Consider the following 17,890-nt stretch of genomic DNA (forward strand, 5'->3'; position numbering starts at 1 on the left):
CTCCTTGTCACGTACAACCGGGGATTCGAAACCACGCCAGTCGACTCAATGACAGACCATATATGATACAGCGCGCGCACGCTAACCATTCAGCCATCCAACCCCCCCGATAGCACGCTAGAATTTTGAATCTAATATACCGCCATAAATCACACGATCGATGTATGGTGGTATAAATAGGACCAGGTTCGCCAATTAGGCCTATTCCTACGAAACAAGGGCCGAAGTTATTTTTAGTCTATATCTCTCTCCCTCTCTCTCTCTCTCTCTCTCTCTGACCTCGTGTCCCCCTTTTGCATGGCGATCTTTGGTGAATTTTTGGTGTAGAATCGAAGAAAAGGGTTTGAATATACATTTTCTGCCAGTTTTGGTGAATATTCATGATTATGAGGCGGAAGGATTACATGAGTTGTGAGGTTGAAATGTAGGGCAGAAAATTGCATGTATAGTGTATTCTACTTCCAGTTTTGTATCTCAAGTTTTTCAGGATGAACCTCATACGTGCTTTTGAGTAAGATGTTGCCACATGTTGCTCCATCTGTGGTAGAGCGTGTTTTACCCAACGAAAATTTGGGGAAAAGTTAGAGTCGGTCTAAGAGACGATAATTAACATTAACTGGGAAATCTTCATTGTAATTGGTGATCTGTGACCATATGCAAAATTCATTAGTGGTGTATGTTAACGGTTCGATCTAATTGATAAGGCCAATTTCAAGTTTGGTCAAAAGTCACGAAATGTAAACAGCTAGCGCTAAATCCCAACCCAAACCCCGATGCTTACCCTAACCGGCGCAGTAGGCCTACGTTGATCTGGCTACTAAGGGTTAGGGTTTGGGTTAGTAGTGGAAGTCAAAAGTAGCCGGGTCAACGTACTAGGCCCCCGAACCTAACCTACAATCTCGCCAAGAACCACGTGCCCTAACTTTATTTACATCTCAGCGACCTTGACGAAAATTGAGCTGGCCTTAACAAATAGAAATAGTCATGTTAACACGACGTTGTCCTTCGACAAACCGGAAGTTACATTGTCATCATCTATCAGTGAAAAATGGCCGACGAAGAAGATATTTCACCTCAACAGACGGAAAAATTAATTCAATTCCAGGTATATTTTAAGGATATGACTGTCAAGTTTTCACTTTTCCAATATTTTGATTACTGACTTAAAACTTTATCCTGAATTGTTTCATAACTTCGGCAATGTAAAGTCAACTGGAGAATATTTCCAAATAATGTGCAATTCATTTCGAAATTACATATTAGGCCTACTGTCTGATTCATCGTAAATTTTAAACGGATTTCTTCGATTGTCAACAAACTACTTAACGTTGGTTATTATAAACTTACCTGTGTGTTTGTAATGAACTCCCGTTCGATAAAATCCATTGCACAACTAATTATCACAACGATGAAAACAAGTTCTCTCTTGAAAAATTGAAATATCACAAACTTTTCCCAGAGAAAAATACCAATATGGAAGATGGTTACGTCACTCTGCGGAAGATATCATTTCGTATTAGGGGTGACAGCATAGGAAATTCAAGTACAATTACGACAAGAATCCATGACCACTCGGACCAAAGATCACTCGGTTCAAGACCAGTCGGACCAAGTGATAGACCACTCAGCCCAAACAAATAGACTACTCGGACCATACAAAAAGACTATTCGGACCCAACAGAAAGACGACTCGGACCAATAATAAAATGTTGTTTTAATATAATTACTCGAACCAATAATAAAGTGTTATTTTAATAAATTGATAATTGTGTTTATTTTAATATGACTACTCGAACCAATAATAAAGTGTTATTTGAATAAATTGATAATTGTGTGTGTTTTAATATGACTACTCGAACTAATAATAACGTGTTGTTTGAATAAATTGATAATTGTATTCCAAATCGCAAAATATCGACAACCACACTTGTAGTCACGTTTAAAAAGGGGCATATAAACGTCCGGTCTTCGTATTATTATGTGCTGTTTATATTAACGCATCAAGGGCGGATAACTTGAAAACGTGTCTCCACCCCCCCCCCCCCCCCATATATAGTAACCCAGGGGTTAGTGGGGTAGAACGGAATGAAACCACTGGGGATACCGCGAATGTGGAAAAAGTAAAATTAGGCTATCAGACAAGAACAGTATACCCGTATATGTAGAGTAAAGAAAAATTAGATTGATATTTTTTTTTGGCACCATTATTAATTAATTTTAAAACTAATCGTTGATTTATTTACGTACACAAAATTGAACCAAACAACTCTAAATATAAGAATTCTGTGTAAGAATTATTTGCTTCTTTGTATTGTGATTTAATAATAAATAAATAGCATATTGTCTAGCCTTATAATATAATTTAATTGGTCCGACTGGTCTTGTTTTGGTACGACTGGTCTTAGTCCGAGTAGTCTTTGGTCCGAGTGGTCTGGATACCTACGACAATTGGCATTGAGTTTGAGCGTTCGCACACATAACTACCTGCATTCCTGTATTTAGTTACCGTCTTTTACATTCTAGTAAAATCTCTGCAAATTTTATAGCTTTACTTTTTGAAATATTTTGTTCTAATTATTTGATTAGCGACTCGGATGTGATTATTTACTTTTGAACACGCATGCCGCACAAACACAACTAGGCCTATACATTCGTTTTACGGGCTTTATCACACTTCGGTCAAAACTGTCGAATCGAGAATTAATGTTCCGCTTCTTACGGGGTCATACGGGCTTAGTAGCATTATATACCCACCCGGGCACCCAATACGGCAATAGACACGCTGAGGGCTGCCGCAACACGCTTAAAGATGTTACTGAAGCGGTTATTATTCGATCGAAAGAATGCGTATAAAATTAAAAATACACTCAGAGAATTCGGAGGTAAGCTTCATGATCCTTGTTAAATTATTTATAACATAAAGAAGATAGGATATTTATAGTTTATTCATGACTTTATTTTTACGAGTATCCGTGCAATCAGTGATATTTTAATTGTGAAGAAAATTTGATAGACTGGCGATCAATGGTTTCCATATAAATCTCCTATGTAATTGCCTTCAATTGATATTTTTCGTCGCCCAAACCCATATACGATCAAAATGATCGCGCTGTCAAACTATCTTTCAATGTTAACCAATCCCCGCAACAGGTATATTGGATTCGACCAATACGTCACGAAGACATTGTTGACATCGACTCTGTCGAAATTACAAGTAAGTTTTCAAATTTTTCAAGAGAGAAATTGTTCTCATCGTTGTGATAATTAGTTGTGCAATGGATTTTATCGAAGGGAGTTCATTACAAACACACAGGTAAGTTTATAATAACCAAAGTTAAGTAGTTTGTTCATAATCTTTCTGTGTGTTTGAAGTAAATGTTTGTGATATGTGCTTAGAAACACTTCATGTGTAATGAAGCGCTATATAAATCGAACAAGAATAATAATAATAATCGAAGAAATCCGTTTAAAATTTACGATGAATCAGACAGTAGGAAATATGGACTCATCATCTTCCAAATAATTATTATTTATATTAGCAGTAGCAGTGTGAGCACATCTTTACTTTGCTTCTTTCTTAATGCTTGTCATATTTTTGCAAGTAGCGATTGAGCTTTTTATATTGCAGATACATGTAGGCCTAGACACTTTTGTTATTTCTTAATCTTGAAAATGGTAATTATAATATAGTAAGCTAGGCCATAGACTAGATACTAGTACTGGATCTACTAGTTCTACAGCTTGCAGCAGATTGCCCAACAAAACGTAAACTCACAACCTATATAAATTATACGCCATGAATAATTGTCAGCATGTTAAATTTCTGTTTCATGCGAAAGTATGCAGACTTAACAATAACTATTCTTCTATTTTCGTTATTTTGTTTTGTAAGAACACAAATTGTTAATCCTAACCCTGCTGTCTCGAAGATTCGATGTTGGAAAATATCCACAGAGTTTACATATCGACATTGCATCTGATATTATTTTGTCACGATAATCTGGTTCCTATTTTCTATTGCTACCATGCTTCTAAAATGGAGCTCGCCTTATGTTACGTACAATTTCTGAATTGTGCGTTTTTCGTTTGTAAATCGACATCTTACTTGATGTCAGCTCTGGTAATATAAAACATATGCTGTCCATTGGCATTATTACATTGTTACACGAAATGAAATTAAATGAAATGGGGTTTAACGTCCTACTGTTCGAACTGCTCCTAAACTGGGCTAATGAAGATCGGCATATAAGCCATACAGTGTGCTATGAGAGAAATTTTGCCCTGGCAGCGGCGCTACTGCCTACTCTTACATCGAATTCCAACTGCCAAGTGATCTTTTACGTGCTCGCGAATGAGTACACAGGACCTTGTTTTTTTGTCCCATCCGAACGACTAGACAGTTGTCCTTGTCAGGCCCTCAGTCTAACATTGTTACACACATTGTCGACAAATAACAACCCATTCTGTGGACATCAGCAAACAAAGTAGGACACAAGGATATCTATTTACTCAACAGAATCTCCATCATGATTTCATTGAACAGACTGGCAATATGCAGGGACTAAATTAAGGAGTACCTAGTTTAATAGAGTTATTCATGCAACTGAATTGCCAGCATGATTGACATTTCATTCCATAGGCTGGAGAAATTTACAAAAAAAACCATGTGAAGTGACAAACAAATACCGGTAGCAGCAATACTACTGACTGATCTTGACCTGTACTGATGTGAAAATATCAAATTTCATTGAACAAAAGAGATTGATTGAGAAAGTAACTACCATGGTATACAAAAGTATTGCCATCCTATAAGCAAACTTATCTTTTAATGTATGTTTCAGGATTTAACTGGAATGGAAAATATGGGAAGATGTAGAGAAATATTAGGAAGACATGGCTGGAATTTAGAGGTATGATACACAAAGCTGATTTTGATAAAAAGAATTTAAAAAATTTAAAAACTTAGCTTATTTTTTAACTGTTTCATCTATTGTCCTGTAACAAGAATGTTTCCAGAAGTATTAGTAATTGTTTTCAAGGAGTTTACCAAGCGTTTATGAAAACTGACCATACTCTTTTAAGTATGTCAGTACATGGATGTTCAATAATTAGGGGAAACTGGGTTTATTTGAATTTGATATTCTCATTTTGAAAGTGATAATGCCTCATTTTAACACACAAGCTTTGTATTAGAATTATTTGACTAACAATAACATTCTTTCAAATTGAATTTTGTTTTATTACACCATAATCTAATCATAATCACTTGTAACTTTCAATTCCTTGGCAACCATAACATTGTAATAACAAGACAAAAATGTATAGTGTTTGAATGTAATGCTGACAATAAAACAGATGTTTTTTGTATTTCATTTCTAGACTGCAGTACAAGATACCTTTAATGAGAGGGAAGGAGCTCCCACCGTTTTTAATCAACCCACACCTGAACCACGCCCTCCAACTATGAACTTACAACCTAGGGGTCAAAGGTGATTATGCTTATTAGATGCTTTCCTAGTGACATCTTTTTTGCGATTCCTGATCATATCTGATAACCAATCAAAACAACAAATCAGATGAACCCAGTTCAATACTTTATTTTGATCTACATCAAGATGTCTTGCTCCTGGAAAAACACTTTTTATACGCCCACAATTTGTTTGTGGACACTCTAGAGGTCACAATTCTTATCCGATTTTGACGAAACTTGAAACATAGGTTTATCTCCAAAAGATCTCGGCTGCTTTCGATATTGGCATGTATCGGATCGAAAACTTCATGGATTATGGCCCCTGTTTGTACGAAAAATCACGTTTTTAGCTTGTGGACCCTATAGAGGTCACAATTTTTATCCGATTTTGTTGAAACTTGAAATGTAAGTTTATAACCCAAAGATCTTGGTTCCTTTCGATATTCGCTCATATCGGACCATAACTTCCTGAATTATGGCCCCTGATTGTACGAAAAATTGCGTTTTTAACTTTTGGACCCATTAGAGGTCATAATTTTTATCCTATTTAAAAAAACGCATTATTATATTACCGTTACACCCTAAGGACAGCTGAGTTCGAATTTCGTGAAAATCAGCCCAAAATTGACAGACAAAATGGCCGCCGTTCGTTCTCAAATAGCGTAAAAATATGGTATATCAAGGTTGTGGACCATGCGTTCCACGTCGGCCGTATATGCCGGTCGAGACCTACGGCTATGGAAAATGACCGTTCCTAGATCTGACATAGATCAAACATGACTACGATCGACCTTCACTGTGTAACTATACAAGAATGCACGTCGTCTTGAAGCCAATCTCGTGATTGGTGTTATAGAGTTGTATATATAGTCGTCAACAGATTATACTGAGTGTTGTGTTGATAATTAATGATGAGTGTCTGGTAGTAGAGCATTAAATGTTAATTGATAAGTGGGAATCTAATCAACGGCGTGAAGCGGCCCATTGTTAATCATTCACGTATTGTCCACGTGTCATAAGAATTTTCAACAACAAAGCCGTTGACTGCTATTACGGTCAGGCACAATGTAAACGAGGTTATTATGATCTTCGAAAAAGGGCAATTGATATGAAGTATTGCTCTTCGAATCCAACCAACTGTCATATCAAATAAAAACAGCATAAAAATTACGTAAATCCTCAACAACGTACGTGTTGGAAGAAAAATGGATTTTAAAACAAAATGTTTGTAGCGGTATTACGCCGCACGGCCTTGTGGAAATTGTTGAAATAAAATCTAGAGATTAGTTAACTTGCTTACCGAACAATTAAGAAAAATACGTATTCCAGTTCTATTGTGCAGCAATATTGATAATTCCACGTGTAGAAGAAATGTCGTGTATATACGGTTACTCTTATACACAACCATATTCTAGGGGGCGCTAGTGTCGCTAGCCGTGAAGTTAGTTATCCGTTAGTCATTTAGTTATACATTATTAGGATTTACGTCACAATTCTGCGGCCCGTAATTCCGTAAGAGATGGTCTAAACCCCAAAATATGTGAGATATATGCCATGGATTTAAATTATATATTTATCTTCATTTCAAAGTTATTGTATTACAACTCAAAATTATCCAGGTCAGTGTGTTTTCTATAGAGCACGTGTTAATTACGTGTGAGTTACTGAAATGGTTTTTCTCCGGCCAATTCAACTATTTCGTTATTTAAGTAGCCAAAACGGAATATTTAATTATTAAATAATTATCATGAGCCTTACTAATGTTTCATTTTTAAGTCAAATATATTTTTTTTGTGCACCCCATGGTGACAAAGTAGTATAGACGCGTGAATTCACAATACCCTACCATAAATAAAAAACAAGAAATATAAATTTACTTTGAAAAGTTTTCGTGCGTTATCAAAAATGACCAGCAGTGAAAATTTTGAAGTGGAAGCCCTGTTGTGGATCCTATAGAGGTCACAATTTCTATCCGATTTTGTTGAAACTCGAAATGTAAGTTTATAACCCAAAGATCTTGGTTCCTTTCGATATTCGCGCATATCGGACCGTAACTTCCTGAATTATGGCCCCTGATTGTACGAAAAATCGTGTTTTTAGCTTGTGGATCCTATAGAGGTCATCATTTTTATCCGATTTAAAAAAACATATTATCATATCACCGTTGCACCCTAAGGATGGCTGAGTTTGAATTTCGTGAAAATCAGCCCAAAGTTGACAGACAAAATGGCCGCCGTTCGGTCTCAAATAGCGTAAAAATATTGTATATAAAGGTTGTGGACCCTATAGAGGTCACAATTTTTATCCGATTTTGTTGAAACTTGAAATGTAAGTTTATAACCCAAAGATCTTGGTTCCTTTCGATATTCGCGCATATTGCACCGTAACTTCCTGAATTATGGCCCCTGATTGTACGAAAAATCACGTTTTTAGCTTTTGGACCCTATAGAGGTCATAATTTTTATCCAATTTAAAAAAAACTGTATTATTATATCACTGTTACAGCCTAAGGACGACTGAATTCGAATTTCGTGAAAATCAACTCAAAATTGACAAACAAAATGGCCGCCGTTCTTTCTCAAATAGCATTAAAATACAGTATATCAAGGTTGTGGACCCTATAGACGTCACAATTTTTATCCGATTTTGTTGAAACTTGAAATGTAAGTTTATAACACAAAGATCTCAGTTCCTTTCGATATTTGCGCATATTGAATTGTAATTTCCTGAATTATGGCCCTTGATAGTAGGAAAAATCACTTTCTTGTTAGCTTGTTCTCTATCCATCTCTCGAAAATGTGGGCGTATCCTGCCTGGCAGCCGCTGGTTTAATTTTACATGATAAAGTGAGGCTCAAAGACTAAATGACTAAACTTTTCATGTAAGGAGTTCACATAGGCAACCAACTTGTATTTACTGACAAGATGTCCTGCTCCTGTCAAAACCGATTCAAATCCTTTACTCATAAATCATATACTATTTGTTTATAATGATTATAATATATTTTATTTTGTAGGGTGTATACTGTAGGGCGTCGACAGCCCCAGGGTATATTACAGTGGGGGTATTTTGTTATCCTCTTTCCATTCCGATTTGTATATAGCACTTTTTACGATATATTATTATTTGTGTGTAAGTATAAACAACTTTTATTTATTTATGACTTGATATCCTCTTAAATGCAATCTGAGCATAATATGTTACTTAATGACTCATTTTGAGCATAACATCATCTGTAAAATATTGTAAATGAATGATACAAACATTCTTATTTGGGGATATTTGTCAAGTTGGAAATAATGTACAAATAAAGAGATCTGTAATAATAAAACAATGAAAAATACTGTTTGTACTCATTCTATCATATTCTCATAGTTATTTTATCAAATTTTTGTTTCCAGATAGATTGTTACGCCCAGATCCGCGTAGAAGTAAGTAAAATGTTATTATCATGCAATATGGGACAAGTTCGCCATATTAAACTTTTTTTATACGCTCACATTTTCATGTGGACATATTGTCGTTGCCCCCATCCGTCCTCAATTTGTTTGTGGACACTCTACAGGTCACAATTTTTATCCGATTTTGACAAAACTTGAAATATAGGTTATCTCCAAAGATCTCGCTTCCTTTCGATAGTGGCATTTATCGGACTGTAACTTCATGACTTATGGTCCCTGATTGTATGAAAAATCACATTTTTAGCTTGTTGATATCCTACAGGTCACAATTTTCATCCGGTTTTGACGAAACTTAACATATATGTTTACAACCCAAAGATCTCAGATCTTGTTGATATTCACACATATTGGATCATAACTTCCTTTATTATGGCCCCTGATTATATGAAAAATCACATTTTTACTAGCTTGTGGTCCCTCTAGAGGTCACAATTTTAAAAACCGTTCAAATATACATATATCACCGTTACACCCTATTGACCATTGAGTTCAAATATTGTGAAAATCAGAATGAAATTGCCAGACCAAATGACCTCTACAGGTCACAATTTTGATTGATTTAGATGAAACTTAAAATATATGTTTATATCCCAAAGATTTTGTATCCTTTTGATATTCTTGCATATCGGACTGAAACTTCATGGATTATGTATGGCCCGTGATTGTACGAAAAATCATGTTTTTAAAACGCTGCATTTTCATGTAGGCGTATATTGTCGTTGCCACCCACACTGAAATGTGATCATATATTGCTGTTATGGTCCTTGATCACTCTGAAAAACCTTGTGAAGGCTCTAGAGGCTAAAGTTAATATAAATTTATACAGTGTTTAAGGTCATGAAACAAACAGTCAAAACAAATGCTAATGATTTCTTATAATTACTTAATGGGTTGTTTCTCGTGATCAGATTTTAGTGTGTTTTAAATGTTTACATTACTGAAAAAAGAAAAATATGCACCAACCCTTGTTACTGCCCGGGCGACTTAATAATTTGTGTCTGAAAAAGTCTGTGACAGGTGCCTTATGTTAGGGCTTATGTTATGTTATGTGCCTCATGTCCAGGCTTAAAATCAGACTATCTGTGGACCAAAATTTAAACTGCAGACATATACCCACTTTTCAGTACAAATCAACAAATCAGATTTGATTAAATGAACACTTTTATTTTTTACCCAACTCAAAGAGGTTGTGATGATTATGTTTATGTTAATATTTTAGATGTAACCGATCCTATTGGTGATGTAACTAGATTTATACAGAACTTTAATGAATTATATGGTTCTAATCATCCAGTCTTTTATCAGGGAACTTATAGTCAAGTAAGTTCAGACTAGTTATATATATACTTACAATCTATAGTAATATTTGTGATCTTCATTTGTCTGTTCAGGGTTGGCGGCCACACTAGGGCTGTCCTGAGGCTGTAATTTGGCTGTAGGAGTAGCTCAGGGTTACAGGCACAACCTGGACAGCACCAGGTCATCTGCTAGTATATTAATATTACTAGAGTAGCAAATAGTCTTGATATTCCCTTCCTATCTTTTAGATATTATTCTACAAAAATCTGTTTTGGCTTTCTCGTAAAGGAGAAGATTTGTAGAAAATAAGTTATATGATGCATAAACAAAACTTACTTTCTGGAAGAAGTTGTTAGTGTTTGTATTTCAACTATTTAATTCCAGGCTTTAAATGATGCCAAGAAAGAATTAAAGTTTTTGTTAGTTTATCTTCAAGGTGATAGCCATCAGGATACACCAGAATTCTGTAGGTATGTAACAGCTCTATGGTTTCTATAATTCAAAGGGGAAAGGATGAAGGGTGTAGAAGCTACATCATAATAATTCTAATATTCTTGTTCTCCCTTTCCCCTCTATTTTGATATTTATGTGTCAAGTACCGTGGGGGGGATGGCCGAATGGTTAGCACGTGTGCGCTGTATCATAAGTTCTGACATTGAGTCAACTGGTGTGATTTCGATTCCCCTGTTGTACGTGACAAGGAGTTGGGTCGCCTGTCCAGCCTCGTGGGTTTTCTCTGGGTCCTCTGGTTTCCTCCCACTGCTAAAGACCCCTACGTGCAAGCAAATTATTGAAATAAAATTGAACCATGTTAGTCCCAAAATAACCTTGTTTGTGTCAAGTGGACGTTAAACCCCATTTCTCTCTCTTGAGTACCGTACTGGAAACAATAATTTGGAATAGACTTTTACTTTTAGAATAAAATAATATTTAGGATGATATGAATAATAAGGGACATTCTCACAAACGGTGGTTTGTCATTTCTCTTAGTTTGATTAAATGAAGAAAAAAACAGTACTATATAATTTTAATTAATATGTATTTACATTGTATATCCACTGCCTTCTCATTCTTTGTTTTACAGTTAATTTCAAAGTAAATATTCGTTCACAGCAATTGCTTTTCACAACAAAATTCATGAAGTCTTTATTCTTTTATTTCAGAGAAACCTTATGTAATCCTGAAGTGACAACGTTCCTCAACACAAGATTATTATTTTGGGCATGTAATACAAATAGTCCGGAGGGCTATAGGGGTAAGTATTGGTGTTGCAACTTATTTTAATAAGAGACAATTTGTAACTTATAGAATGACTCCTAGCATTTAGAATCTTAGCTTTTTTAAGAAGTTTGTGTTCAGTCTACCCAGTTTAGAGTAAAAATGATTTTAACCCATCACAGTATTTTAGGTCAGATGAGAGGACACTGATAAGGAACTAAGTTAGATCTTTGTGTAGACAAAAATTAAAACCAGACATTTAGGTTTTGTTTTAGAATTTTAAATTGTGAGAGATCCACTTCACTTTCTTGATGATGTTTACATTATATTTTTCAGTCTCACAAGCATTGAGAGAAAACACCTATCCTTTCTTAGCTCTTATTGTACTCAGAGAAAATAAAATGGCTGTGGTTGGTAGAATAGAAGGACCCATAGGTAAATCATGCCATGTATGGATATTGTTTTCAAAACAGAATGGAATATAACTTCTAAAATAAACAATTCAGAATGTAGAACCTCTTAAGTTGGAATCTAGACCTTAACTGAGAAAAACCTTCAGAATTTTTCTACCGTGGTTTTGGTTCTTATTATACTTATAGTTATTCAGATGAAATGAGTGCCTGGGGTTTAAAAAGGTTGAAATGTCACTGTCCAAGCAATATTTTCCTTCCTAAGTGCCTGACATTGTGCACAGAATGATAGGAATAACCCTTTATTAATTGTGATCTGTTGATCAGATGTTTGTGCATCATTTAATACTTTATCATTTGTTTTTATGAATTAGACAATATCAGTTACAACCATAATACTTTTTATTTTATGATCAGTAGTGGAATACCGCATTTTATCAGTGAAATAAAAGTGTTATTCCACTGAATAGCAGTAGTCCATGTTGTTTTTACCTAAAATGATTGTAAAATCATAAAATAACATATTTTATTTCATCTCTAAGCAAGAAAACATTTATATTTTCACTCATGCTACGCATTTGTGAAAATATAAGTTTTCTTGCTTCTCGATGAAATAAATATGTTATTCACTCTAAAACGACAAATATCCTCTATTTATTGAATGTACAGGATGAGAGCTAGTCACAGACTCTTTTAAACATCAGAGGGGTGGTACATGTGCAGATAGCGATTAATATTCTTGAGATATGAAGTGATTAATATTCATGTGATATGAATATTCATAATCTCTCATTTATAAAGAATAAAAAATCATACCTTTAACTTAAATGTTTTTCTTCAATAGGCCCAGAAGAGTTATTACAGCGTTTAGAAAGAATTATGTCAGAAAATGAGACATCATTAGCGGTAGCTAGAGCGGATAGGTAATTATTTTTTTTTTTAACATCAAATCTCATTTACATCTATGGGATGTGTTGGAAATATAAACTACAGGGATGTGTTACTCCAAATTAGAGCATGTACTTTAAAAGTGTGCACTGAAACACAAGAACAAGTTTTACATCGGATGTCCTTGGCATAGTTCAAGCAGAGTACTTATATTTAAATTAGCAATTACATCGAGCTAAAAGTGAGATCCTATCAAAATTGTTTGACAATTTTAGCCAAAGATGCCACCTTTTAAACAACATATGTGGCATCATTGATCAATTTTCCGTTGATTAATATTTATTAAAATACAGATGTGACGTCACCCTTTGATGTTGGCGTACCATTATTTCAAATAATCGTACAGGCAACTTGCCAATAGTACTTTATTCATACCAGTGAGATATTGGACTAGTGTGACGTAAAAGCTCGTGCGTAGTGTCAGTATTTTAAGATGTTTAATGGTCTCGAGCTTACGACATTGCGTAATATATTGTAAAAACATTCGGGCCTACGGCCCTCATGTTGTTACAATATATTACTTAATGTCTCACTCTCGACCATTAAACAATACATAATGTACAAGAAATATTTAATATTAAGATTTATGTTATTTTAGGGAAGAGAGAAACTTTAACCAAACTTTACGTCAAGAACAAGATGAAGCCTATTTACAATCTTTACATGCAGATCAAGAAAAGGTGAATTTATTACATTTTACATCTGATTACTAAAAACCTTAGATTAAAATATTGTCATCATTGTATCACATTAAAGATGCATTATGTAAGTGCTAAATCTGCCTATTGCAGGTCTTTCTGGCTTCAAATGTTATAAAATTATTATTTAAACATTTATTATTGTGACAAGCACATAATCAGCTCTCTATACCATCACATGGCTCCAATTTTGAGTAGATTAGAGCATTGAGCCCATTTAAGACTTTAACTATAAAATATAGACATAGTCTCAATTGTCAGGTACCGTTGCTACGATGATAATCAATCTTCGGTACATTTTGTCAAAACTCATAGTTTCGCACAGAATAAAGTAATTTGACCGAAATTTGCAATATATTCATTTTTCATTATCTATTTTCGAACTATTATAGCAACAACGACGTTTTTTTTTTTATTATTTAATTCATACAGAATTCAACTTTAACAAACTGCATACATGTAACAGCTAAGGGTGTAAAATAGTTAGCAGTCTAGGTATCTAACTTTTGTGGTAATACATGTAGCCAGTGGTCTCCCTTGGTCTGAAACTTTTGTGTCAGTAAATTCGCAAGTTATAAAAGTTTGCATCACTTAAAAATTGGTTTGTCATTTCCTGGCTATTCTTGACACTTGTCACTAATCATTCTATTTTCTCTATTTTTTTATCAGGAGAGAAAGAAAAGAGAAGAAAGAGAGGAATTAGAAAGAAAGGAATTGGAGGCTCAAGAAGCAGAGCATCAGAGACAGCGGAAATTAGAGGTATGAATAAAAAATTTCTCTCAACATACATGTATGCATGGAATCTTAACCATCAGAATGTCATACACAATCAAGTCATAAATTATGTGTGAGTTTGCATTCTATATTGTTAGCACAAAAAGGCTATAATAGTCAATATATCTTTTTGAAATGAATATGGGATGTCTACCTCATTGAAAAGAGTGTAAGATGCTTGATTTGTAAAATTTTCTTCGAGGTGTTCATTTTCATGTCAGCATTATTTATATAACAAAGGGAAGGGGCAATTTTTGCCAGGGAACCAGTCTAAATGCTTCTCAATCATATACTCAAATAATGCCATGGACTATCATCAAAAACAGAGTTCTTTGGAAAATAAATTTTAGAGCATAATAAACACCATCCACACAGCAATATTCAGCAAATTGAATTTAAGCATACATTACAAATCAGCACTTGCCTTTCCCAAACAGTTATTTTATCCTGCTTGCTTAGCACATGACCTTCAACAAACATTCTTGCTTTTGTGTCCCTCTTTTTCTGTGTTTAGTCAAAACAGACCTACATCCTGAAATCATGTCATGATGACAACCCAATTTGGACATGCTCATACAAAGGAAGGACTAGCAGACGTCAATTTCTATCATTATAGGGGAGATAACTCCCATTTTTTAAAACAATAATCTAGAACTGGTAGGAGTCAGTCCAGTGTTTTGATTAGACATTTCCTAATGGCAGTGCTATCAATTAGCATTTTTTTCCAAGGCAAAACACAAATTTAAATATGCAATTGACAGGAGAAGGAGATACAGTGTAAGATATTTTTTTATTATTTTGTATGATAATGTAAATATGTGCATTTTAGGAGAAAGAGAGAAGAAAGGAAGAATTAAGAAAGACTTTACCTTCAGAACCTAGTAGTGATGATCCTAATTCTGTTCGACTGATGTTGAAAATACCTAGCGGTACTAGACTTGAACGCAGATTTCTTAAAGATGATTCATTACAGGTTAAATATTTTTAGATATTTTTTGCACAATATTGTTTTGCTTTTTTTTTGTTTGTGGGTTACCTATTTATTTGTAAACAACTCGTTCCATCCACAATTCTTGTAAAGCAGGGTATTTTTTTGCGTAGTCCGAAAGAAAAATACTCTTATCAATAAGTCGCATATCAATTCTAAGTCATTGCTCCTTTCACAATCAAAATTGTAAATGTTGTACAAAAAAGAGGTTGCAAGACTTTTTTTTTCAAACTTGTTGGAATTGTTCAGCTCCAGGTAGGAATCTTTTTGAAATTAAGAGGTTTTTATAGACTTTCTGCAATCGTTAGCTAGTTATCTTCAAATTAAGAGTTACTCATAAATTATCTTCAGTTATAGATCCTTAAGAATGCTGCTGGTTGGGGTACTGTATATTTGTTATTCACAACTTGGAGAAAATATTAGTTTTTAAAAAACAAAAAACAATAGGTTAGTCTCAAAAAATAATTTTATGCAACTTTAAACCCCGCTTTGTTGATTATGATCTTATTGATGATCTTTTTCTCCTTCAGGATTTACATGATTATGTGTTTTGCCATGAAGAATGTCCAGATGACTTTCAAATTGTGACAAACTTTCCACGTAGGACATTACCATGCAATCCTCGTGATGGAACAAATAATGCACCAACATTTGAAGACTATGGTGTGGGCAAAACAGAAGTGTTGTTTGTGCACGATAATGAGGCATAAATGAGAAATGGATTATAGTTTTATTTAAAGTCAAAAAGAGATAATCTGGATCCGTTATATCAAATGGATTATAATATCGTAGACATGTGTGATGCATGTCACGTGGCATTTATTTGAAGCAAGAGACAAAGAAATACCGGTTGTGGTGGATTATTGCAGAAAGTGTGATTGTAAAAATAAAAGTTGCAATAATGTGAGGAGGTTGAAATTGCATTACATGTATGTGGAGAAGAAAAAGATTGATTTTTAGTTTTGAAGTTCGATGCTAAATATTTAATAAATGTACTTTGCTAAAATTGTTTTTAAAGAAACTATTAAGCTTTTGATTTTTCTTTAAAAATTACTGTCATTAGAAGTCATTTTGCAAGAAGTCATTTTACAGTATGGTACCCAAATACAATTGGTTAGACTGAAATACAATATCCAAATACAGCTAGTTAGACTGAAATACAGTACCCAAATACAACTAGTTAGACTGAAATACAGTACCTAAATACAACTGGTAAGACTGAAATACAGTACCTAAATACAAATACAACTGGTTAGACTGAAATACAGTATCTAAATACATTGTGTAGTTTTGAGGGATGTTAAATTTTTCCATACCACTGATGTATTATTAAGATTAAGAAATCCAAAATGTGTATTGAATTAATTGGTGATACATGTAGGTATGTATGTATATGCTATCCAGCAAACACAGCATTGTCATTTTTTGCTTGATAAAGACTAGGAGAACCATTGTCGAAATGTCGCCAGAAATAAATTTTTCAAGTAACTTGTATAACATATAACTGTGTCATGTGTTACAGCATTAGCCTTTTAGGTAAATGTTAATATTAAACGTAACACCAGTCGATTCTGTAATGTATAATGAGCTGTATACTGTCCTTTTCTATATTATTATTATTTCATTTTGTTTTATTTTGTTTCGTTTTTTAAAGTACAGTATGGGCATTATCATAACATGGTAAGGACTACCTTTCCCACAGTGATGGGATTTACCGTCTAGATCTAGTCAAATTTATACCATTTGTTGATTTATTTTGACTGTTGATACATGTATGGCAAGTTGTTTCTGAGGAAAAAAATCCATTCTCACTGGTTTGAATAGGCAGGGTCTGTCAAACAGTTTTAGCTGGAAAATTCTGCTTTCCATAGCCAGGGCTGTAGGCCAGTCCAGATCAACTGCAGACCAGACTTTTCATATTTGACAGTTCAGGATGAACGAGACTAACATTTACATACAGAAAGGTACAAATCTATCCAAAATAAGAGGAGTGCATAAAGCTCAAAGTGACAAATAAGAGAAGCAGTTGAGTGCAGATGACTTTTTTTCTTCCATATAAAGTAAGTCAAAACATCAGGCAAAGAAACAAGTTTGATGCGATTGACATCACCGAATCTGACATACAGATGCGTAATATTATATCCTCTGTGAGTTATAATTTTAATGGGTTTTTTTTTAAAATACCAGTTTCAGACTATTTTGCAAGGTAAAACTAATTTAGTTGAACCAAATACTGTACTTTAGTATGTTATCATAGATTGCACAGGACACCCTTGAATGCAAATAGGTTTAAATGCTAAAATATGAATATATAGCCTTTCTGCATTGAAAATTTCAAATCAAAGTATTGTACTAACAGGGGTATGTAACTCATTTGAAAAGATTCTGCAGAATTAAAATGTTGAAAATCACAATGTTTATAGTGCAAATAAAATTCACATTCATTGCATTTTTGCCAAACACCGAATCGACAGAATGAGAATGTTGAAAATCACAATTTTTATGATGCAAATAAAATTCACATTCAATGCATTTTTGCCAAACCCTGAATCATTTCATATTATGTCGTCACCCAGTCCGGCAACAATTTACTTGTGAACACGATGGAGGCTTTGTTTTTGACA

General features: G+C 34.2%; 1 protein-coding gene across 1 annotated transcript; it reads left to right on the plus strand.

Moving 5' to 3' along the window:
* The first annotated feature begins 967 nt into the window (after positions 1-967).
* Positions 968-13,519, plus strand: LOC126809492 (FAS-associated factor 2). Its single transcript, XM_050534109.2, has 11 exons — positions 968-1,105; positions 4,842-4,910; positions 5,380-5,489; positions 8,487-8,602; positions 8,872-8,901; positions 10,151-10,251; positions 10,615-10,700; positions 11,394-11,485; positions 11,785-11,883; positions 12,703-12,781; positions 13,405-13,519. The coding sequence occupies exons 1-11, from the start codon at positions 1,049-1,051 to the stop codon at positions 13,517-13,519; spliced, it is 954 nt and encodes a 317-aa protein (XP_050390066.1). The 5' UTR covers positions 968-1,048.
* Positions 13,520-17,890: the final 4,371 nt, after the last annotated feature.

This window comes from Patella vulgata, chromosome 1 (assembly GCF_932274485.2).
Source record: "Patella vulgata chromosome 1, xgPatVulg1.2, whole genome shotgun sequence".
Taxonomy (NCBI): Eukaryota; Metazoa; Mollusca; class Gastropoda; family Patellidae; genus Patella; species Patella vulgata.